At 46.2% G+C, this 20,911-nt stretch overlaps 1 protein-coding gene across 4 annotated transcripts in view; it reads left to right on the top strand.

The window, feature by feature from the left end:
- The window catches only part of WDFY3 (WD repeat and FYVE domain containing 3), a 2,050,643-nt gene that overhangs the window by 766,424 nt on the left and 1,263,308 nt on the right, over nt 1-20,911 (top strand). For all 4 annotated transcript variants that reach the window (XM_086961876.1, XM_086961875.1, XM_086961873.1 and 1 more), the window contains one exon: nt 13,677-13,908. In XM_086961876.1, coding sequence (XP_086818002.1) covers nt 13,677-13,908 — 232 coding nt within the window. The remainder of the gene's footprint in view (nt 1-13,676; nt 13,909-20,911) is intronic.

Below are 20,911 nucleotides of genomic sequence, written 5' to 3'. Positions count from 1 at the left end.
CCAAGTCAAAAGACTGTTAAAGCTGCCATTGGTTCTGCCAGCTGCTTGTGCCCACTATCTGGTAGCTGATCCCTGCCAAGTGGTCAGCACTTAACACCCATTGGCTGTTTCTGGACTGAAAGGCAACCCATTGTTTTCTGAGTCAGGGTTGTTAACTCTCCCAGTCAAAGATGTGTTTCCTGCTATTGAAAAGTGATGAACTTCTAATAATCCAGTTCTGGTTTATGTAGTCTGACATACAGTTTTACAAAATTACCTTTCTACCAAAATCCGATTTCATCATTAAATAAGAATTTAAAAACTAAGCAGGAAATGATGTTGAAGCATGTTTTTAGCACTTTCCTAAACAGAGGTGGGAATAAAGATTTTAACCCCACCTAGGCCTGCTAGGGAAAAGTGAAGCCTCTCCTACATAGTGAAATTACCTTTTGGGTTTTATTTTACTGTGAGGATGAACCATCTCCAATATGTAGTGTGCCCTATTTATTATGTATGAGTCACATCCCAGGCATTCTTTAGGGGTAACGCATGAATAAATAAATAAAATAGGCTTTTTTATATGGCAAATTTATTTTTATCTACCACACGCCACTGTAGTCCATTTAAATTGCAGCCTAGCCAGAGCACAGTGGTGTTCCTGGCAGAAATAGATTTTTTGTCATATACATGGATGATGTAAATGCACACTGCAGCCCACATGTGACATTTAATGTTCCATGCCATAAGTGCACTCAAGGTAACATTTACAATTAACTTATAGGGAAGTTAAATAAGCCTAATTGGTAGTTTCAATATACAGCACTTTTTAGAGGGGAATCACATTACTACTGTTTAGCAGTGATAAAGTGCACAGTGTGCGAAAGCAGCACATTTTGGAGACAATGGGTCATTATTTTTTAATGAGGACCCCCATCCAGCTGAAAGCAGGCAGAACTACCCACCCTCATGGAAATTCTCACTCCTAAGGTGGAAAAACCGGGAAATCCCATCTGCATTGGTGTAGTTGGCTCAGGCCTGTGGTCCACTGTAAGGTTTGTACCCTGTAGTGAGATGGATCACCTCAGCAGTTTTGGGTTCTTCAGCTACATCTGCATCAATCATTTAAGGGGCCTGTAGTCTGTTTTAACGTGCAACTGAGTCCCAAATAAGTCTTGTTTTAGTTTCTTCAAGGATCCGGCCACTGGAAAGGCCTCACTGTCAATGCCACTACTCCATTGCCTTCTGGATAGTAGCTGTCTGCTTATGCACGCTACAGGTTGGTTGTCTATCTTTTAGCTGTGAAAGCCATTATCCTAGGCCATGCTTTTAAGCATATTGTCTGTTTTGCTGAAGTCAGGAGATTGAAGAGTAATGCAGTCACAGTACCTTCTTCAGGGCGTTAAAGACCTTCTGACCAAATGTTTGCGTTATTGTTTTGAGGTCAGATCCATGAGTGGTACTGCAATGTTCCCTTACCTCTTAATAAACCTGAAATTGTATGCAATGAACCACAACAAAGATCTAATTTGGATCTGGATGTTGGGTGGACCCAAAGGCCATGATTATCTGGATTTTGAGTTGGAGAGGATGCACGTATCCTCTTCCAACTTGGTAGCTGTGAGAAGCTGGCTTGGTATATGGTGCACACTTATGTAAGTGGGCACCCTGCACCAATCCAGACAACTCTTTTTTTAGTGGTCTTAGACAACCTTAGAAAGCTCCCTAAGTGGTAGCTGTGGAGAGCAGCCTTCAGGCTCAGTCCAGAAGGAGTGTATAGCAGCTTGTTTTACCACAATGTAATCAGATAGGTATGGATTAAGTGAAAAAACCAACACAGTATAAATGTGCCCTTCAAGCAGACTTAGTGGTGCTGGCAAGCGCCCCCACCCTGCCCCTATACACTAATCCCTGCCTGGGAGGTGATCACACCTCCCTGTGACAGGATACCTATTGTCCTGCCTTCCCCTGCTCGAGCCTGGCTCTCTGGTCGGCAGCAAACATGTTGTGTTGTCTGGGTCTAGAATACTGGTACCAGGAGCACTGAGGGCCTCCTGGAGGTGCTTTACCGTGCATGGATCATACCTCCCACACCGTTTACAGTGTGGGAAGTATGATTCCAACATGTTTGATATCAAACATGACAGGGTTCGTTACAGCCAGTTTAGAGTTAGCCATCACATAATGGTGCATGGCCACTCTGTATATCGTAATGGCTTATGCACTTACAACCCGGGAGAATGGACTCCGAAGGTTGTAGGGGTGTTCTGCTCATGCAGGGCACCCACACACTTAGAACGGAGCACCCTACCTTCAGGATCGAAAGGCCTGTCTTAGGGGTGAATTATAGGTTTTAAGTGCAGTGACCTCAGATATAGGGAAACCTATATCTGTTGTAAGTTGTGCTAGCACCAGATTAAGCAGGCTGCATTGGCAGGCCTGTAGTTACAATGTGAATGGTCTCCCATGGGTGGCACAATACCTGCTTCAGCCCATGGGGGACCCCTGGTGTTCCTATGCCCTGAGTACTTCAGTACCATATACTAGGGACTTGTAAGTGTACACCAGTAGCCAATCTGGGTGTACCTAGGTATTCAATTTAACCAATTTAGGGGAGAAAGCACAGAGAGTGGGGTCCTGATTAGCAGGATCACAGTCTGACTAGTCAGAAACAGCATCGCAGCAGGCACAAAGTGGGGGGTAACCATGCAGAAGGATCCTACCTTCCTACAGTAGCCCACCATTGGGCTCTGCCATATGTGGCACTTGCTGAGCTTGATCTTCAAGTCTGCCTGTTGCTGGGCCTGTAGCACTTTCTTTAGGTGGCTCAGGTGGTTTTCTCTTCTGGAGCTATGTCAGCGCTGTCATCCAAGCAAGTGGCACTGGAGTCCTCCAGCCCAGACAGGGCTCGGTTGACCCACCTTTGGAAGGTGATAGAGACATCTTCAACTAAAGGCATCACCTTGAAGTGAAAGTGCCCTTCAGGAGTAGGGAATGCTGTATCCTCTGGTAGTGCAATGTGCCAGTACCCTGAAGTTAAGTCAAAGATTCTCTTGCACTTAGCTGCCCAACTGGTGAATGAGCTCATCAGCTATGAGTTTTGGGTGTTCGTCAATCTGTGTGACTGCATTGAGCCCCCTGTACCCAATACAGTACCTTTACTCTGGGGTGTCACCTGGTAGAATTTTCATAAGTACTAGAACTACAGGACTAGATCAATGACAGTGGTCGGGCTCAAACACAGAGGTCTACCATCTCGGATGTTGCCCTTTTGATATTAGCCCTCACGGTTTCTGGCAGCCTGTAGATTTTATTTTGGTGTACCACAACAATGGGGTCATTTAGTTTAACCATATACATACAGCTCTCTGCTGCTTTGAACTAGGTTTATGCTATACAAATACCTTATACAATCATACACAATGTACCTCTGTCAAGGAAGTAAGGACATTACATGCAATGTTCAATCGGGTTCTGTAGTGTAAAAGCTTCTACATTAAAGGCATCCAATTTTACTGTAGATTCAAAGCTGACTGACCCTGTTTATAACACACACACTGTCTTTACATGAGAGGTCTCTTGGATTAGATCTAGAAATTAAAGTGCTTTAGAATAGATGGGTCTTCAGCTTCATTTTGAAAACTGTCAGTGAGTGGGATCAGCATAGATTGAGGTGTAGAGAGGTATGGCACATCACAACTTTACTAGGCATGATACCAGAAGAGTATTGTGCAGATGCCAAGCAGCTTTACTGGTGGCGAAGAATGCATCCTTTGCCTTCGTAGATAGGTCGTTGGATACTGCACCACAAGCTTCGAAAATCTTTTGAGTGTGATGCTATGCAAGTTACTTGGTTACCTGCAACGTTTCTCTTTTTTGCCCAGAGCTGCATTAAGGAATCTTGGACATGAATTTCTATGGACAGTCCTCAAATGGCAAGCAGACTGACAAACGTTTACAGGCCATCAAGACTGACACATGAACTGTATAGTCCCTGACCTTGCTGCTGAGAAGATATTCTTATCCCACCTTAAGTGAAAGGTAGTGCAACACAAGCAGGGAATCGGACCTTTATGAACACCTTAAATCTTTACCACTGGCCCTCCTCCCACCACAGTTATCAAGAAGTTTGTCACAGGCTTCAATTATGGTCTCAGATGTCCAGAATTGCCATAAGGCAGTGTGGGCCAGCATCAGCCATGTGTCTAGACCAGGGTGGAAGAATGTGACTTCTTAGGACACACTACTTCTGCCTTTGCCAAGCCAGTGAGAGGCAAAATAAAAGCTGTATAGTTGTGAGGCGATGCATACCCTTTAACAGAAAACTAATGGGCATTGTTTAGTATTGTCACAAAAAATGTAGTGCACTGTGTGAAGAAATGTCAGTGTTGCAGGAACAAAGTTCCCAAATTCCAGAGGGCAGGATTTTCTACTCTGGATTCTCAATATTCTTCCTTGTAAAATAGTAAACTGGAGGATTGAGACCGTCTTAGAAATTTGCAGATTGAAGCTGTATCTAAGGGAGCAATTTCCCCTTCAAGATGGCTCTCCGCATCCAATACACCTATTTTCATGTTCCCATCCAAATGTCTACTTACACTTCTCATGCTTTGTGTTGGACTACTATCATTTGAAAGGTTTGCTCCTATGCATCAAATTGGATACGCAATCCAAAAGTGTACTGCTTGTTGTGGTCCACCTGTAAACCTAAGGCGTTAAATGACCGCTGCTGCTTAGGGAAACCCACTGTAAGGTCAAGCTGAAATTTAATAAAGCATGTCCCTTACAATCACAGACTGAAGTGTTTCTTAGTTCAAGTCTTGAATGCATAAAGCAATTATTTGCCCATCTGAGGAGAGAGCAGAAAAGCAAAATTTCTAAATTCCATCTTTGCACACAAAAGCTCCTAGGCAGTAAGACTTCATAAGGTGTTTTTATGTTCCAGATTATCCGGCACCCACCTGTTTCTAAATGTGCTGAAGCCACATGTATGTAGTGCAGGAGAAGTTTGACGTTGATTGGTGGTAGATCTCGGGCAGTGGATACAATGTAAAACATAACTCTTTAGCTACTGAGTGCCCTACATTGATGTTCTGCAAGCCAGCATTTATTCAAAGTTCAGCCTTTTCAGGGGCCGAATCCTAGCTCTACCATATCACTAATCCGTTTCTCAAAGAATGGGGTGCCCACCTACAAAAGCTACCCATCAAGAGTGGTCAGACACCTTCGGCAACCAAGTTGAACATCGGTGGGCAGCATGTCTGGCCCTCATAGCCATTTGTTCCCACCTTAGTCTCAGAAGTTCATGTGTGGATGGATAGTAAAACTTGGATGTTTTATCTGTAGATTCAAGGGAAAACAAAGCCTACTATTCTTTCAACGATAACCCATGTTCTCATGCAGGGTTCTAGGTCACACCGTTTCGGTCTATTGACACATACAATGGTGGAGAAGAGATGGAGACTCCGCTTGCTTATCACACCATTTCAGAAACTGGGCTGCACAGTCTTTTTACTGAACCCTGATAGCCTTAAGGTTATTTGTAAAGGTATAACAAGAGTATTTTGGTCGGATATTCAAGCTCAGGAGTTCCTGAAAGAACTCTCCAAGAAATAAGCTATGGTAGAAAGATAGAAAATGATATCGAATAATTATTTGAAATGTCGTTTTTTTCTTCATGCTTTGTCTTTTTTCTTTGTATATATGTTTTTTTGGCAGGGAACGGCTAGGGGGCACAACACATCCAGGAAGCATCACAAGGGTCTCTGGACCTTTTTTGCCTTTTTGAAGGGGAGGGGGGACGGTAGAAACCAAGGTGCGGAAGGGAGGAATTTCTGCACTGGGATGAACATTTGGTATTTGAGTTGGGTATTTCTTATATTGCACTGCTACTTGTTTTGGAATTGCTGTTTTACTTGCAATGAGGAAACTTAGAATTGCCTCTATTAATATATGTGGATTGAACGACCCGCAAAAAAGGAGAATTAGTCTTGATGTTCAATTTTTGAAGGCAGATATTTTATGTCTTCAAGAGACATATATCGATGCAGAGAAGGGGTTCTAGAGATGGCTGGCTATCAACTTATTGCTAGTACTACACAGGAAACTCGGACAAGAGGGGTGGCGATACTGGCACGGAAGGGAATGGGTAGTTTTTGCATTCATCCGTAGACAAAATGGCTAGATGGGTAATTTTGCAATTCTGACTTGATAACAAAATGCTTACTCTCTGCTCAGTATATGGCTCTGTGTTGGATGATCCTGCACTATTTGAATGGTTGAATATTGAGCTTGTTGGGTGGCCTCTTCCTCTGATTTTATGCGGGGATATGAATATTAACATGAGCTGTCAGGCTTCCATCCATAGAGGATTGACGTACCAAGGTCGTAAACCCAAAGTTTTTAAATCACTGTCGCAACTTAAGTCACTGCACAGGCTAGTAGATGTATGAGCGGCACAAAAGGAGAATGATCCTGGCTTTATGTGCTTTTCTTCACCTCATCAAGTGCATGCACGATTGGATTATTTTTTTGTGTCACAGGAGCTTTTAAGGGTGTACGATGAGCAAATATCCCAAAGTCATGTGTGATCACAACCCTTTGGTGATTGTAATAAATATTGGGCTCCAATCCTCACAGACACAATGGACATTTAATAGGGCTCTAACAAGTCAAGAAGGGTATACACAGCAACTGGAGGAATGGATCCCCAGGTTTATTGAAGAAAATTTAGGGAGCACCAATAAAAGTATAGTGTGGGATACATTAAAAGCAGGGGTTAGAGGAGAAACATCTAGGTATGGATGGGAGGCACAAAGGAAGGATACAACCATGTTACAGATCTTGTATGAGGATTTGCGTGAGGCAGAAACCGACTTTATATAGGTATTGTCTGTAGGGACAGAATCTGAGTCAGCCCAATTAAACAGACCCCCCTACTATATAGCAGCATGGATTAGCAAATTTAGCTGCACAAATATGGAAATTTAGCGGCACAAATATGAACATTTTGCGGCATTTTGTGGCACTTTATTTTGCAATTTTTCCTACAACAAACCCAAATATCTTAGTTTTTCTGAGCTATTTTGCAACATTAAGCTATGTATATTTGTTTATTTACAATTTAGACAATTTGTTTTGCTTCAAGGCTACATATAGGACATAAGCATGTTATTGAATAAATGCCCACGGAACCTGTATGCTTGTCGTGTTAATCTTGGCCATGTATCTGCAGTTCTTCTGAGCAGTCCAAATCTAGCCCTATATTGTGCTGCTGATTATTATGCAAGAACAATAATGCTCAGATGGATTGCTCTGAGAGGGACCGTCGTCTGGCTGACACAATCATTTTGTAGATGCTGTTGCTCCTTTCAGCATCTGCAGAACTGGTCACACAGTCCTTGTACACAGCTGCAAGCTATGAAAGGGCATGAATGCGGTCAGCCATCCCATGCCAAAAGAAGTCAGTATCAATCACGCCAGAAACAGATGCCTGTACTGATTCCGAGCCTACATGTTCAAAGTAGAGGCGAAGCTCCTGATCGGGAACTTCACTCAAACCAGGGATGGCTGAATATGCACTCTTGTCCTTAGGCAGGATGCAGAGCCGTGCAGGATTGAAAAGGCGCACTTGCTTCAAGAACCCAATGCCTGGTTGGGCCTCCTCCATATATTTGGCCACCTTTTCAAGAGAATTTTCAAAAGCTACATTAAGCTGGGCTGTCATCTTTTTTTTCTGTGTCAGAGATAATTTAGCCCCTGCCGTGGTCTGTAGATATGGTTGTAGTGACTCCACCGTGATGACTGAATTGTTTGTTAGGTTCGTGTGGAGGTCCTCCAAATAATCATTCACCTTTATTGTCACTGGTGTCTGACTCTGGAATAAGTCCATCAGATGTCAAATGTTTTGGCATTTTTCTGCCACAATGTCCAATTGACCTTTAATGTAGTTTCTTTGGTCGCTTTTCAAAATCCTTTGCAGATTTTCAAGGGAATCTGGGGGAGACTTGCTGAGTTGCATCTTTGACCAGAGGCGGATGCTTGCTTTGGGTGCTGGGGCTCCGCCCCCCCCCCAATGTTAGTGCGTCATGTGCCATACACAGTAATAATTAAATAATCACATTGCATGCTCTGTATTATGATTATTTAATTATCAATGAGGATGGCACCTAAATAATGAAAAAGCGTAGCAAACCCACCTTCGTGTTTCCAGTGACTGTTCTTTCTATTGGCTCCATACTCTGACTCTCACTTTATGCGAAGGTCAGGCATCCTGTACTTACGTATTGAAATGTATCTTCTTAAATGTATCTTTTGTAAGTATAATGTATGTGTTTTGTGTCTAAAATAAAGATTTTTTTTTTTAAAAGCTCACGCATCCGGTCTTGACAACAATCCGGCAGATAGAGGGTATTGTGGCATTAATATTAGATGGATATCAAGTAACTGACCCCAAATTGTATTTGGAGGTGACCCCTTCCCCTGTTGGATCAGAGTCCCATTCCACAAAAATACTAATTCTACCTGAGGAATAGTTGCTATGGTGATGCTCTTTGTGAGAAGTTGGCCTGGTATATGATGTCCACTGTTCTAGAGGGCACCCTGTGTCAGTCCAAACAACCCTTATGGTGATGATTGTAAAGTCAACCTTCTAGACCAGCTATCCTAGTGGTAGCATGGACAAATAAGTCTTAGGCTAAAACTTCAGAGAGCATGTGAAGCCAGCTGTTTTACCAATAATAATCTCTTGAATATCAAATGAAAGGACACCACACAAGGTATATATCAAATATATATGTATTTATTACTAACACAACCCCTCTGCACTCTTTATGAGGTCAGAGTTCGAGATCCGTTTCAAGATACTCATTAAGCATACTATAAGTTGCATAAATACAATTCTGCCCTAGGGGCCTCACGAACCATATACTAAGTAAGTGGTATAAGAACCACTTCAGGAAAGGTGAATAGGCCTAGGGCCTAGAGAATCACTGGGGCTACACTGGACAACCAAAGGTTAGGAAGTAGGAGTCCCACAGGATGCGTGTGCAGTGTCTAAACACACACGCAAGTTACAATAGAGTTAGAATGGGAACGCAAAAGTTACAAAGTAGTAGATTTCGGACACTTCCGGATGGACTACGGGAAAACCCTGTTAAACTAGGACACTTGGATAGTTAATACCCACGGGAGCACCGGAGTACTCGAGTTACCTCACCCAGGGAAGCCGGGTGCATAGGTGTTCTTTTGTGTCGGGTTTCGTCGCTGAATCCTATGGAGAGCTGCAGGCGACCAGGAGGAAAGTGTCCGGGTGGATCGGAGTTGAGAAGAACCTGAAAGCAGAGGGGACAGAGTCTGGGTCACTAGCCAGTGACCAGGAAGGAACCAGTCGATGTCGAGATGCAATCAGGTGAAGAGGTGAAGCTTGTCTCTGCAGCCACGCGGACCAGGAGGCGTCGACGACGACCAGGTGCTAGATACGAGCTGTCCCACGAACGATCTTGGTGACTGCGTGACGGTTTTTGGATTGGACCCAACAATCCTTGGTAACCGCAACCCACGCTGGAAGTAAAGATGGGCTTCTGTTCAGACCAGCAAGGTCTGGGGCACTTCTCCTTCACAGGGAAGCTGGAGCAAGACTGGAGCAACCAGGCAAGCGTTGTTGATTCAAAGATTCGTCTTCGTAGGGCTCACTAGCCAACGGGCTAGCAACCGGGAAGGCACGTCGAGCTGAAATGCAGGAGCGGGCCCCACGCAGTGCTTGTCTAGTGTGGAGGGCTGAGCTTTGGTGCAAATGCTGCTCTGGTCTGGCTCTTCTCAAACCCCAATGCACAACTTTGTGGGTACCTCAGAAGCTGCACAGGTAGCAAAAAGCAAGTAGTCCAGGATGTCCGGTCCCACGTCTCTCGTGTCCGCCACGGGTCTCAGCTTTGCTGTGGATCGGAGTCGGAGAAGTCTGGAATTCCAGTTCCTGAGTCGCTGAGTCTTCGGGTTCCAGCAGGAGCGTCGACAAAGCAAACCGGCAAGTTACTGGTGGTGCCTGTTTGCACAGGGTGGTCACTCCTTGACCAAAAGGGAGATGTCTTCAGTCTTCCAGTGGATATGGAACGTCGAAGGTCCAAGACTTTCGTTTCAGAGTTTCTTTCCAGGATAATCTAATGTCTCTATACACAGCTCCTATCTTTATACTAAACTAATGGGCTGGATTACCTGCTAGGTCCCTCCTATGGGTGTAACCTGGGAAGGGGGGTGGTAACACCCCTTTCTCTTTGTCCAGTTTCGCACCAGAGCTGGGGCTGGAGTGCCCCAGCAACTGGTTTGAACCGGGCTATGCATGGAGCACCTTGTCTGTCCCAGGCAGTGTCTGGAAAAGCATCTTTCCATTGAACCCACCCTGCCCCAATCCACTGCAGGCTGTCTGGAGAGGTGCCAGCACCTCCCTCAACAGGAAACCTACTGTCCAGGCCTCCCTTGCCGGAGTTTCGTCCAGCTGCAGGAGGTCAGGCTCGTGTCTGTTGCAGCAGCATCCATTTTGTGATGCTGAGGCTCTGTTTTACTTTAACCGGGTAAAGCAGTAACTACATGTTTTCTCCTGCTAGAAGGGTGGAATGCTACCCCCGCCGCCAGGACTGGCGGGGGGTGGGGCGTATTCCAAAGTGTTTGACACCTTACACGACATGTTTTGATAAAGCCAAACCAAAGTTAGCATTAACCGCAAGGAATATAATGCACTTAAGAGTATATGATATGACTATATCATAGAACAGCTATAAGGACATGGTTCCAAAAGCTTCAGACGGGCTCAGCTCATGCTAGAGCACCATCTCTCATAAAACCAAGCACTCTGCCTTCAGAATTGTCAAGGCCTGCCATAGAAGTGACTTGTAGGTATATATGTGTCTATATATATATATATATATAAGGGTAGATCTAGGAACACTATATCTAAGCAAGGGGTGATTACACCACCTTGCCCAAGCTGAGTGATCAGCCTGTGGTGTCAGTTTGGATGGCCAGCCAGGGGTGGCATAATTGATGCTGCAGCCCCTGGTAGGCCTTGGATGCACCTATGCCCTGTGTGCCTATGGTACACTATACAGGGGCTCACAAAGGTGACCCAATACCCAAATGGATGTGTACCTAAAGTACATGGAGTCCATTTTACAGTGAGAGCAGATAGCATGGGGCCCTGAATACCAGGATCCCAGGCCAACTAAGTCAAAAACCAGCTAAACACTAGGCAAAAAGTTGGGGTAACCATATAGTCAGATATCCACCTTCCTGCACTCTTCATTTACGTTCTGGATACATTAAGAGCCTTACTGACAAAATACCTCCTCACTTTCACACAGTATTACTGTTTATTCATCTGCAGTACATGTGAGCAGTTGGATGTAAGAGCCTATTTTAGGGTCTAGGAGTGCTGACTTTAAGGTTGTCATAGCCTAAAGACAGTTTGTAAGTCTCCTCCCCTCCAAAAACAGTGTAATCCATGGAGCATCTCAGAAGTTGCTGAAAGCACCAGGCCATAGGTACTTTTACCTGATTCTGATAATGCAATATATCTAGCTCCTGTCACATCTGTCAAACTGGAAACGTAAACAAGCATTGGCATAGCCAATAGGTCTCGCCTTTGGGACCTTATAAGTATTTAGTTATGCAGCACAATATCCTTTGTGCAACAACATCAACTGTTGCATGGCTAAACACTTATAAGGTCCCAAAGGAGAGACCTATAGGCTATTCCTATGCTTGTTTTTGTCTGCACTAGAAACCTACAACCACAATTGCCTGGTCTAATACTTATAACCAGTAGTCGGGAGAATTGCATGCAGACACAGGGTGGACAAGCAAGCACCTTAAATCATTGCACTGGACTGAAACTCCAAGACCTGCAGCTGGCAGCATCTTGAAACAAGCATTGGCAAAGCAAGTAGGCGGCTGACTTTTGGCTTTTCTAAAGTTTGAGAATTTGTTTTGCAAAACTGTACAGGGGCACTACTTTTGTTTGAGTGCACACTGTGAAACAGCAGAATGCCATCGCTCAGAAAGAGGTAAGCCTCTGAAATGGGCTGACCCCGAACACCATGCTGCGGGCAGAACAAAAGGGTCAGTGACGTACTAACGGACCAATGAATGAAGAGTCGGCTGAAAGCTCCTTTAAGCATATTAAATATATAATTTTATTAAAATCAAAAGGTCTTGGCTAACCCTAGACCTAAAAAAAGAATTGTGGCAGGCTGACACCACTGAAAGTCTGGGGGAAACCAACTGGTAGATAAAAATAAGGGTACTTTTAATGTGCTGTGAATCAAATGGCACCCAGCATGGAAACTTCAGCAATTGGAATTTTTCAATCTGTGCACCAAAATTCAGTCACCATTGCGGACACGACCTTCCTGCACAACACGTCCACTCCAACACGCATCATGTGAAACACATAGCGGCTAGTGCTCCTACGAGCATCATGGACGTGTATTGCGAGGAGTAAACAGCATACACAAAAATATAACCACATATCAGCCGGCTGACAATAATGGAGGAAGCACAGGATTTCCATAGAAGCATTAGAGTGCGGGCAGGCAGGAGGGCCTTCATGAGTGGACGGTGAGCTGATTGGTCGTTGGCTGGTGACTCATGGTATACATGGACAAGCAGTGTGGTGTGCTTATTTCTACCTCCTTTAAAGCCACAGAACATTTTCTGCTTGCTTTTTGCACTTTGACTGGATTTAATGAAGTCTTTTTAAACGTCCATTGGCCAAGATGAGGCTGGCACTGGGAGGAGAAGCAGACAGAGGGAGAACAAGATAGTGTGTCATCCCATACACAATAAGTATTAGAATGGAGGTTTCACTCTATATAATCTGGTTACTACTCCCAAGAGAAAAGCTACGAAAGGCAGATAGCTATGAAAGGCAGATAGAGAGTGAAAAGGAGGCACGTTTGCGTGTGGTGTGCACGCACCATGGCGAGAGAGGAGAGCCATATGGTGCCTCTGCTTGTCATTGTCCGCGTAAACGCACACTCTATGCCACCCAGAAAGCTGTGGTCGGACTTTTTAAAGCCCGTTTACTAAATGTCTGGCAGCGCATGCGCTGGCTCCGCGAAACCTAAAAAGGCCTATGTGCAGAGTTAAAGGAGGGAGCCTTACTTGTAAACAATGAGCCATGCGCACTGGTCTTCAGCTTTTTTTTTTGTCAGTAGAATAATATACAATGATGATGGTTAGCAAGGTGTAGATCTATTTAAAAGCAATTGTGTTCCAGTAACTGTGTGAGTGAACTACAATGCCAGTAACAACCTTGTCTGTTTACACCGATAGCTGGCTACTGTCAGTGTATTGTTTTAGATACCAATTATATAAGTGTTGTTTGTTATCCACTCATTCAGAGGCATCTACAAATGAGATTGAAGCTGAAGAAAATGGATGTGAGACAATGAGAAAAAGGTTATGGGGAGGTAATGAGAAAAATGAAATTTTGCCTCTTTTGGTGCTTGCTTACTATTGTTTCCCTAAATCCGAGCTTTCGGATACAAAAGAACTGAATAGTACAACTGGTGTTAAAAAAGTAAAAATAAATCCTCTGTATTGACTGCCCAATACATTGGTTTACATTACACCACACAATTATGTATGCCACATTTTTATGCCATATATTGTAGTTTGGTGACACCTATTTTTTTTTTTTATTATTGTAGCTAGCATGATTATGTCAACTGAAGGCTTGGGTTCCGACAATGTATTTGGTATGAATGACGACAACCACTATCGGATAAACCGGAGCCTGGTCAAATCTGCAGATGGAAGCACAGTGCCCTTGACTAGAGTAAAGTGTTTGGTCTCTATGACGACCCCACATGATATTAGACTTCATGGATCATCGGTTACGCCTGCTTTTGTTGAATTTGACACATCTCTTGAAGGGTTTGGGTAAGGAATTATTTTTTATCTACCATTAATGTTTTTGTGGGATGTGTTTTCATACTAAATAGTTTGGTTCAAATGGGGGGAGAGAATTTATTTCTTGATGTAAGTTCACATGTGAGCTTATCATTTGGCTCAGGCCAACTTAAAAAAAAGACCCAGTGACTTTTGGGTCAGATCTAGACATGGCAAAAGGAGCACATGGCTTAATATATCCATTCTAATGTCCTGCACAGGCCACGTGTGTCACGTAATCTGGCAAATTGTTTTTGAGTTTGTGTGAGATTTGGCTAAGTTCATTGGTATGGGAATGTAATTGGGAACTTTGGGGCATCTGTAATCAACCAAAAAAGTGGAGCAGTAAAGCTGATCCATAACTGGATTTGGTGAAAGCTTGGCCTCCATCACCTTTAGTTTTCATTTTGACGTACAGAAAGTTTATTTTGGTGTCTTTGATTCAAGATATGTTTATTTTGTTATTTTATTGTGGTTTGAAAAACAACTGAATATTCTTGAATCTATAAGTGTGAGAAAGTGGCTCTATATATACTGGACCAAAGTAAGGTACAGTGTGTTGTGTGTATAGAGGCCACAAACCCCAGAAGTATAACAGAGGTTAAAGTCAGGGCTGACCTTACTCTCAAAAGTGGTAGCTTGGTCGAGCAGTAAGGCAGTACCAGAGGACAGTGTAAAGCATTTGTTGTACACGCTCAGTCAGCAAAATGTTTCATACACTCAAGGACTGAACTCCAGGCCAATTGTTTTTATATCAAAAAATATAGTTGTTTTATTTTTAGAACCAACCGGTATCAAAATATACTTTTCTCAATTATGAGTGATCTCGGGTAATTACTTTGCAGAACAGTAACAACTTAGTAAACACAATAGGTACAGTGGTTGCAGTAGGCAACACAATTCTAAACACAATTTAACATTGTGCTCACTGGGTTTTTCTAAAAAAAATGCAGTTAATTACTTTGTAGATTACTTTTGTAATTCCAGGACTGGATCCTAGATTCAGTCATGGGGTGTAAGCTGAAAACAGTTTAGTAAAATCGTTTTGGTTATTGCACTGGGATCTCTACTTAAGACCGGTGAGTAATTCCGTTTCAGTAGTTGGTACGATTTTTAAGGAATATTTCAAGTTTTCAAAAGTAGACACTGAAGAAATTTCATAGAAAAGCAGACAATGGATTCCTATGGAGAAAATTTAGGTTACTAGCAAACCCGGTTAGGATTACTTTTGCGGTCCAGTACTGGGCTACAAGGTACAGTACTGGCTTCTCTCCTGATCACAAGTGAGTACTTCGAAATTCGGTATTCTGCTGATTTTATAGGAATATTTTAGAGTTTCAAAACTTCACACTTGGAAGATTTTTCGAGTCAAACCAGTCAATGTTATCCTATGGCAGGAAAGTGAGTTGTCGGTTTCCAGGTGAGTACTCGACCAGTGAAGTTAAGGTTTTGGGCATAGACTCAGGGGTCCCCCAAGGTCAGGTAGGTACAGTTGGTACGCCCTCAGCAGCACAGGGGCAGCTGGGAGCAGAGGTAGTTAGGCTCAATGTTATCCAATAAGAGGCAGGGGGCCTTCGGTTGGTGGCTGCTGGCTAGCAGGCCATGCGGCTGTGGGAGCTGGGCTCCTGGTCACTTGCTCAGGGCAAATGGAGAAGTAGGATAGGACACAGGGTGCATGGCCAGGGGCACTCGGGCGGCTGGGAGCAGGGTGCTTTTGAGGCGGCGGGCGCTCAATGGTATTCAATGGGAAAGGTAAAAAGGGAACAAAGACTGCAGACTCGTGGCCGGTGATTCTTCAGGTGCGACCACCACTTCGAGAGGTAAGCTGGGATCTCGGAGAAGAGGTAGGTGCTCCAAAGGAAGACACAGGGGGCCGCAGGGCGGCGGATGCATGGGTTTCTTTGGGCATCGGGAAATCTTACTCTCGGCTGGTTGCGATTGGAGGGGTCCCTAGTTCTGAGGCTGCAGGCATCGTCTGGTTTATCAAGGAGGGTCTTTGGGCACTGGACTTCGGGTCCCAGTCGCCGGGGGGACGTCCTCAGGGTCTTGGTTCACTCGGGCACGGGCCGGGCTCGACGGGTGCAGAGTGGGTTGGTCTGGTGCTTCTTGGCTGGCAACAGGGGTATGGTTGTTGAAGCAGAGCCTCTGCTTATGGGAGTCCCAGTCTTCAAGAGGGTCAAGGCAGGCAGGTCCTCCGGATGTCCCAAGGTTGCTGTCCGCAGGAGTTGCTGGGATTAAGCAGGGGCAGGTTCCAGGATCGACAGGCTGGGTGAGCTGTGGGGCCAAGTCAGTAGGTGTCGTCCTGTTGTTAGTTAGCAACTGCACGGCGGGTCTTCTTCTTCTTGATCTTCTTTCTTCTTTTCTTATCAGGATCTGAGGGAGGAAGGTTCAGGGAGCCCCTAAATGCTGAATTTAGAGGTGTTACAGGTAGGGCAAGGGCAGGGACAAATAGGTCCCTGTCCTGGGGTGTATACACCCCCTATTCAGCTCCTCTCCTGTGGGAGGGGGGCAGGAGCCCAACTGTGATTGTGCAGGGCTCCCCATCATCAAGATGGCTGGAGCCCGGGGTCGTGCTTCACCTCACCTCTCCCAACTAAGGGGTGGGGTTGGCACATGCTGGCACACCCCCTTTCCTGACGTAGGGTTTCCCGCCAGTCTTCCCACCAGAGTGGGGGTTGGAACCGGTGGGGGCCAGTTGCTGGGTACAGCAAATGGTGTGGAGAAGCTCACAAAGGCGGCAGGCCTTTGAAGCTTCTCCCAGCCCATCCTGGGGGAGGAGACCTAGCACCTCGCCCAGGATGTGCATTGTTGATGGCCCAGGAGAGCGGGGGCTCTCCACCCAGGGGTCCAGCAACATGTCTGCTGTGGGGCAGCCTAGGCAGCCTCTCAGTCCAAACGTGAATTGTAGGATAGGTTTCAGGGGGCATCTCTAAGATGCCCTCTGGTGCGTTTTACATTAAATCTCACACTGGCATCAGTGTGGGTTTAATGTGCTGAGAAGTTTGATACCAAACTTCTCAGTTTTCAGTAGGGCCATCATGGTGCTGTGGAGTTCGTAATGTCGACCTCCCAGCACCATATACTCTTAATGGCAGCACTGCACTTACAGTGCCCAGGAATGGCCCTGGGTACTGTAGGGGCACAGGGCTCATACACCTGTGCCCACACCACTGGCATAGGGCACCCAGCTAGAGGGGTGACTGAGGTATGCCAGGGCATTGGGTCTTGTGGGCATGGCACGCAGGGATGTGTGCCATGTCGACGGTTTAGTTCTGTACTTAGACACTCAGCCTGCAAAGGCAGTGTGTGGGTGTCAGGGTACAGGGCCCCTAAGGGCGGCACAATAAGTGCTGCAGCCCTTAGGGGTCTTTTCTGGTCACCATGGCCCTGTGTTCCTAGGTTACCATTTACTAGGGGTTGGCATGTGGCCAGAGATGCCAAGTGAGTTTTAGGTTCAACACAGTTTTAGGAAAGGAACCCAGGCCCCCCTGGGTACCTGGTTGGCAGGAGCCCAGGGCACACTCAGTCAAAGCACATCAGCAGCTCAGCAAAAAGTGGGGGCATACCAATTTTTTTTAACACAATTTTTATTGAAATTTAAGCACAAAAAAAATTGCATCTGGATCATAGAGCAAGCGTAACCATCAGCCTACCCCAAGCCTATTACTCAGTTAATGTCCATAGGCATTTGTATACACATAACTCTTGTGTTCTGGGCCATTAACCTGGCAGTGGAACCCATTGCAAATGGTAGAACTAAAACCCTTGGAAGCCCCCCCCACCCCCCCCAACACCTACTCGCTACTCTATCTATAGTCCCCCCCCCCCCCATTCCACGCTCCCCACCCCCCTTCCCCCCTAGGCATGTCGTGGTGCAGCCCCCATTGGGCTGTAAAGGGTTGACTTCTTTGCTCCTATCTCGTAACTGGACCAGCGGATACCATGTGGTATGAGTCGTCTCAATGCCCAGCGTGGGGCATCGGTGTGCACCCAATTATTGCCAGGCGTCTTGCTTTCATCTTGACCTTCTAAGGCGGGTGTGTCCCAGGACTATGTGCAGGGGTCTCTTCTTCCTCGTCTGCGGGGAGTGTGAGTTCCATGACTAATCTCTCCCAGGTTCTCGCCCTTGGTTTTTTGAGGTGTGGGAAAACCAGTGAAGGATGCAGTGCGCCATGGTGTGTTGTATATCCCTCTCAGTAACATCCCTCAACAGTGCCGTCACCCCTTGCCAAGAGGAATCGAGCTCCGGACAAGCCCAAACAATGTGTTTAAAATCGGCGTTCCCCTGTGCACATCTGGAGCAGGCCGCAGACTGGGCTGGAAAGTATTTATGTAAACGGGCTGGTGTTAGGTATGCCCTATGTAGGATGTGAAAATGCAACAACTGGAAGCGCGCATTACGCGTACTCTTCCAGGCTCTCTCCACTATCCCACTCCACGCCGGATCTGGCATATCCATTTCTATATCCGCTTCCCATCTCGTCTTCAAAGCTGTCATTGGTGTTAGGGCTTCGTGGGTTATGCGCTTGTACAAGCATGAGACTGCCTTGATTGTGCCCGCAGCGACCACAACATATTGGCAACCCATAGATGTAGGCGGTTCCGTCAAGTCTGATTTCCAGTGCTTATGAATCGCTGTCGTCAGCGCAGCATGGACCAGAAAGTCTCCCCCCCCTGGTAGTTCAAATCGGTCGTTGAGGACATCAAATGGCAGCAGATTGCCGTCCTCATATAGATCTCCTATTGTCGCTAAACCCTGTTGTTCCCAGGCCTCCAACTTCCGCCAGGTTCCTCTGTGCGGCAGTGCCCTGCATAGTTTTAATGGGATATCGGGCGCATAAGGGATTGCTATAACCCCTCTACGTAGATATCTGTTCCAACATTTACGAGCTGTGGCAAACTCCTGAGTGAGCTGCATATCTCTGATCGGGAGGCGCAGGACTATGCGAGACAGCACTAGCAAGGGGCCCGTCGGTTCACCTGCCTCTCCTTCTTCCCTAGTGGCCCTCGCCACCCATTGCGTGAGCCATTGAAGTTGGGCAGCTAAGTAGTACGTCTCATAGTCTATGACCGCTAATCCCCCTTCCGCTCGGGATCCCATGAGCGTCCCTAGCGCCACCCTGCACCTGCCCGAACCCCACCGAATGGAACTGATCAGCACCCGAAGTCTCCGAAAGTAGACCACCGGAATCCTGATCGGGAGAGTCCTAAAGAAGTAGAGCAAGCGCGGAAGGGTCACCATTTTGAGTAGTGCCACTCGTCCCGCTACAGATAAAGGGAGTGTGCTCCAGAACTCAAAATTGGCTTTGGCACCCTAGATCGCCTTCCCCACATTGCCGTCCAGGATATCTCCCTGTTCGTGATAAATCACCGTACCCAAGTAGGGAAGACGTTTCTCCTCCCAGGACACCCCCTCTGCAGACCGCGGGCATTCTCTATCTCCGCGAGTCGGAAATTGGCACGACTTTGTCTAGTTGACTTTAAACCCTGCTACCACACTTAGGGCTCGCAGCAGAGATTTTGCTCCCCGCAGGGCTTCCCCCGTATATGCCAGAAACATTAATAGGTCGTCCGCATAAAGTGCGATATGTTGGACCTACCCATATACGTCTACTCCCTGATATGCGTGCCCCAAGCGAGCGTGCGCCGCAAGCGGTTCCACCGCCATAGCAAACAACAATGGGGAAAGGGGACTGCCCTGGCGTGTGCCCCTTCCCACTTTACACACCTCGGAGATCACCCCTCCCGTTCGAACTCTGGCCGTTTCATCTTTGTACAATAAAGCCGTCCAGTTCACAAAATCCGGCCCCAACCCCAACCGACGCATAACATGGAAGAGGTAATCCCACTCTAAACTATCGAAAGCTTTTTCAATGTCAACAGCAAAACACCGCTGTGATATCCGCCTCATAAGTATCGGCCTCCAGAATATGTAGGAGCCGTCGTATATTAAGCGCTGTGTTGCGGGCGCGGATGAACCCAGACTGATCGGCATGGATCAGCGTGGACATGTGGGGAAGCAGCCGAGTCGCCAGGATTTTGCTCCGAATTTTGTAATCCAGGTTTAGCATGGATAAAGGGCGATATGCCGTTCTATCCCAGTGTTGCTTGCCCAGTTTCAATAACGAGATGATAATCGCCTCCCTGGTGGATTCCGGCAACCTACCAAACTTTTTGGCTTCGTTGTGTAGCCACGCCAGACGAGGCGCAAGGAGGTTGATATAAGTGAGATAGAATTCCACCGGAAAGCCATCAGATCCCGCCGTTTTATTCTGTGCCATACTTTTAATGGGTACTCGTACTTCCCTCACCTCGATGTTCCTTCCCAACTGTTTTGCATCCTCATCCTCCAATTCTGGCAAATCCAGACCCCTCGTAAAGTTCTGTAACGTCTTCCTCTGATGGAAGCACCCTACTACGCTAAAGCTCCGTATAGTAGTAAAAAAAACCTCATTTATCCCCTGTTGGTCAAAGCGGGCCGCACCTGCCTGGTCCCTCAACTCTAGTATAACTGAGCCGCGCCGAGCGGGATTAGCTAGCCAGGCCAAAAGGGCTCCCGAATTATCCCGCTCTGAGTGCGCCCGTGTGAGATAGGCTTTGTAATCAAAACACCGTAGGTGCTCTACAGTTGCTGCAACTGCTTCCCTAGCTGCCAATAACTCATCCTGTTTATCTGGGCGTTCGTGCGCTCTATCTCCAGGGCATGCAATCGCTCTTCATCCCGTTGGATGTCTTGTAGTAATGTCTTCCGGGCTCCAGATGCCGCCGAAATACATCTCCCTCGCACCACTGTTTTATAGGGATCCCATTCAATAGTCACAGATCCCGTAGTCCCAGCATTAAGTTGAAAATAGTCTTCAATGTCCGTGGCTATAGTGGTTCGGAATACCTGATCCTCAAGTGCTTCTGGGCGCAGTCTCCAGGTAGGGATTCTGGGGCGTGGCCGCAACCACTGCAACTGGGCCATCTGCGGGTTATGGTCAGAAATAGTGAG

Source organism: Lissotriton vulgaris, chromosome 3_1 (genome assembly GCF_964263255.1).
Source record: "Lissotriton vulgaris chromosome 3_1, aLisVul1.2, whole genome shotgun sequence".
In the NCBI taxonomy this organism is placed as follows: Eukaryota; Metazoa; Chordata; class Amphibia; order Caudata; family Salamandridae; genus Lissotriton; species Lissotriton vulgaris.
This window is presented reverse-complemented; position numbering and strand designations above follow the sequence as displayed.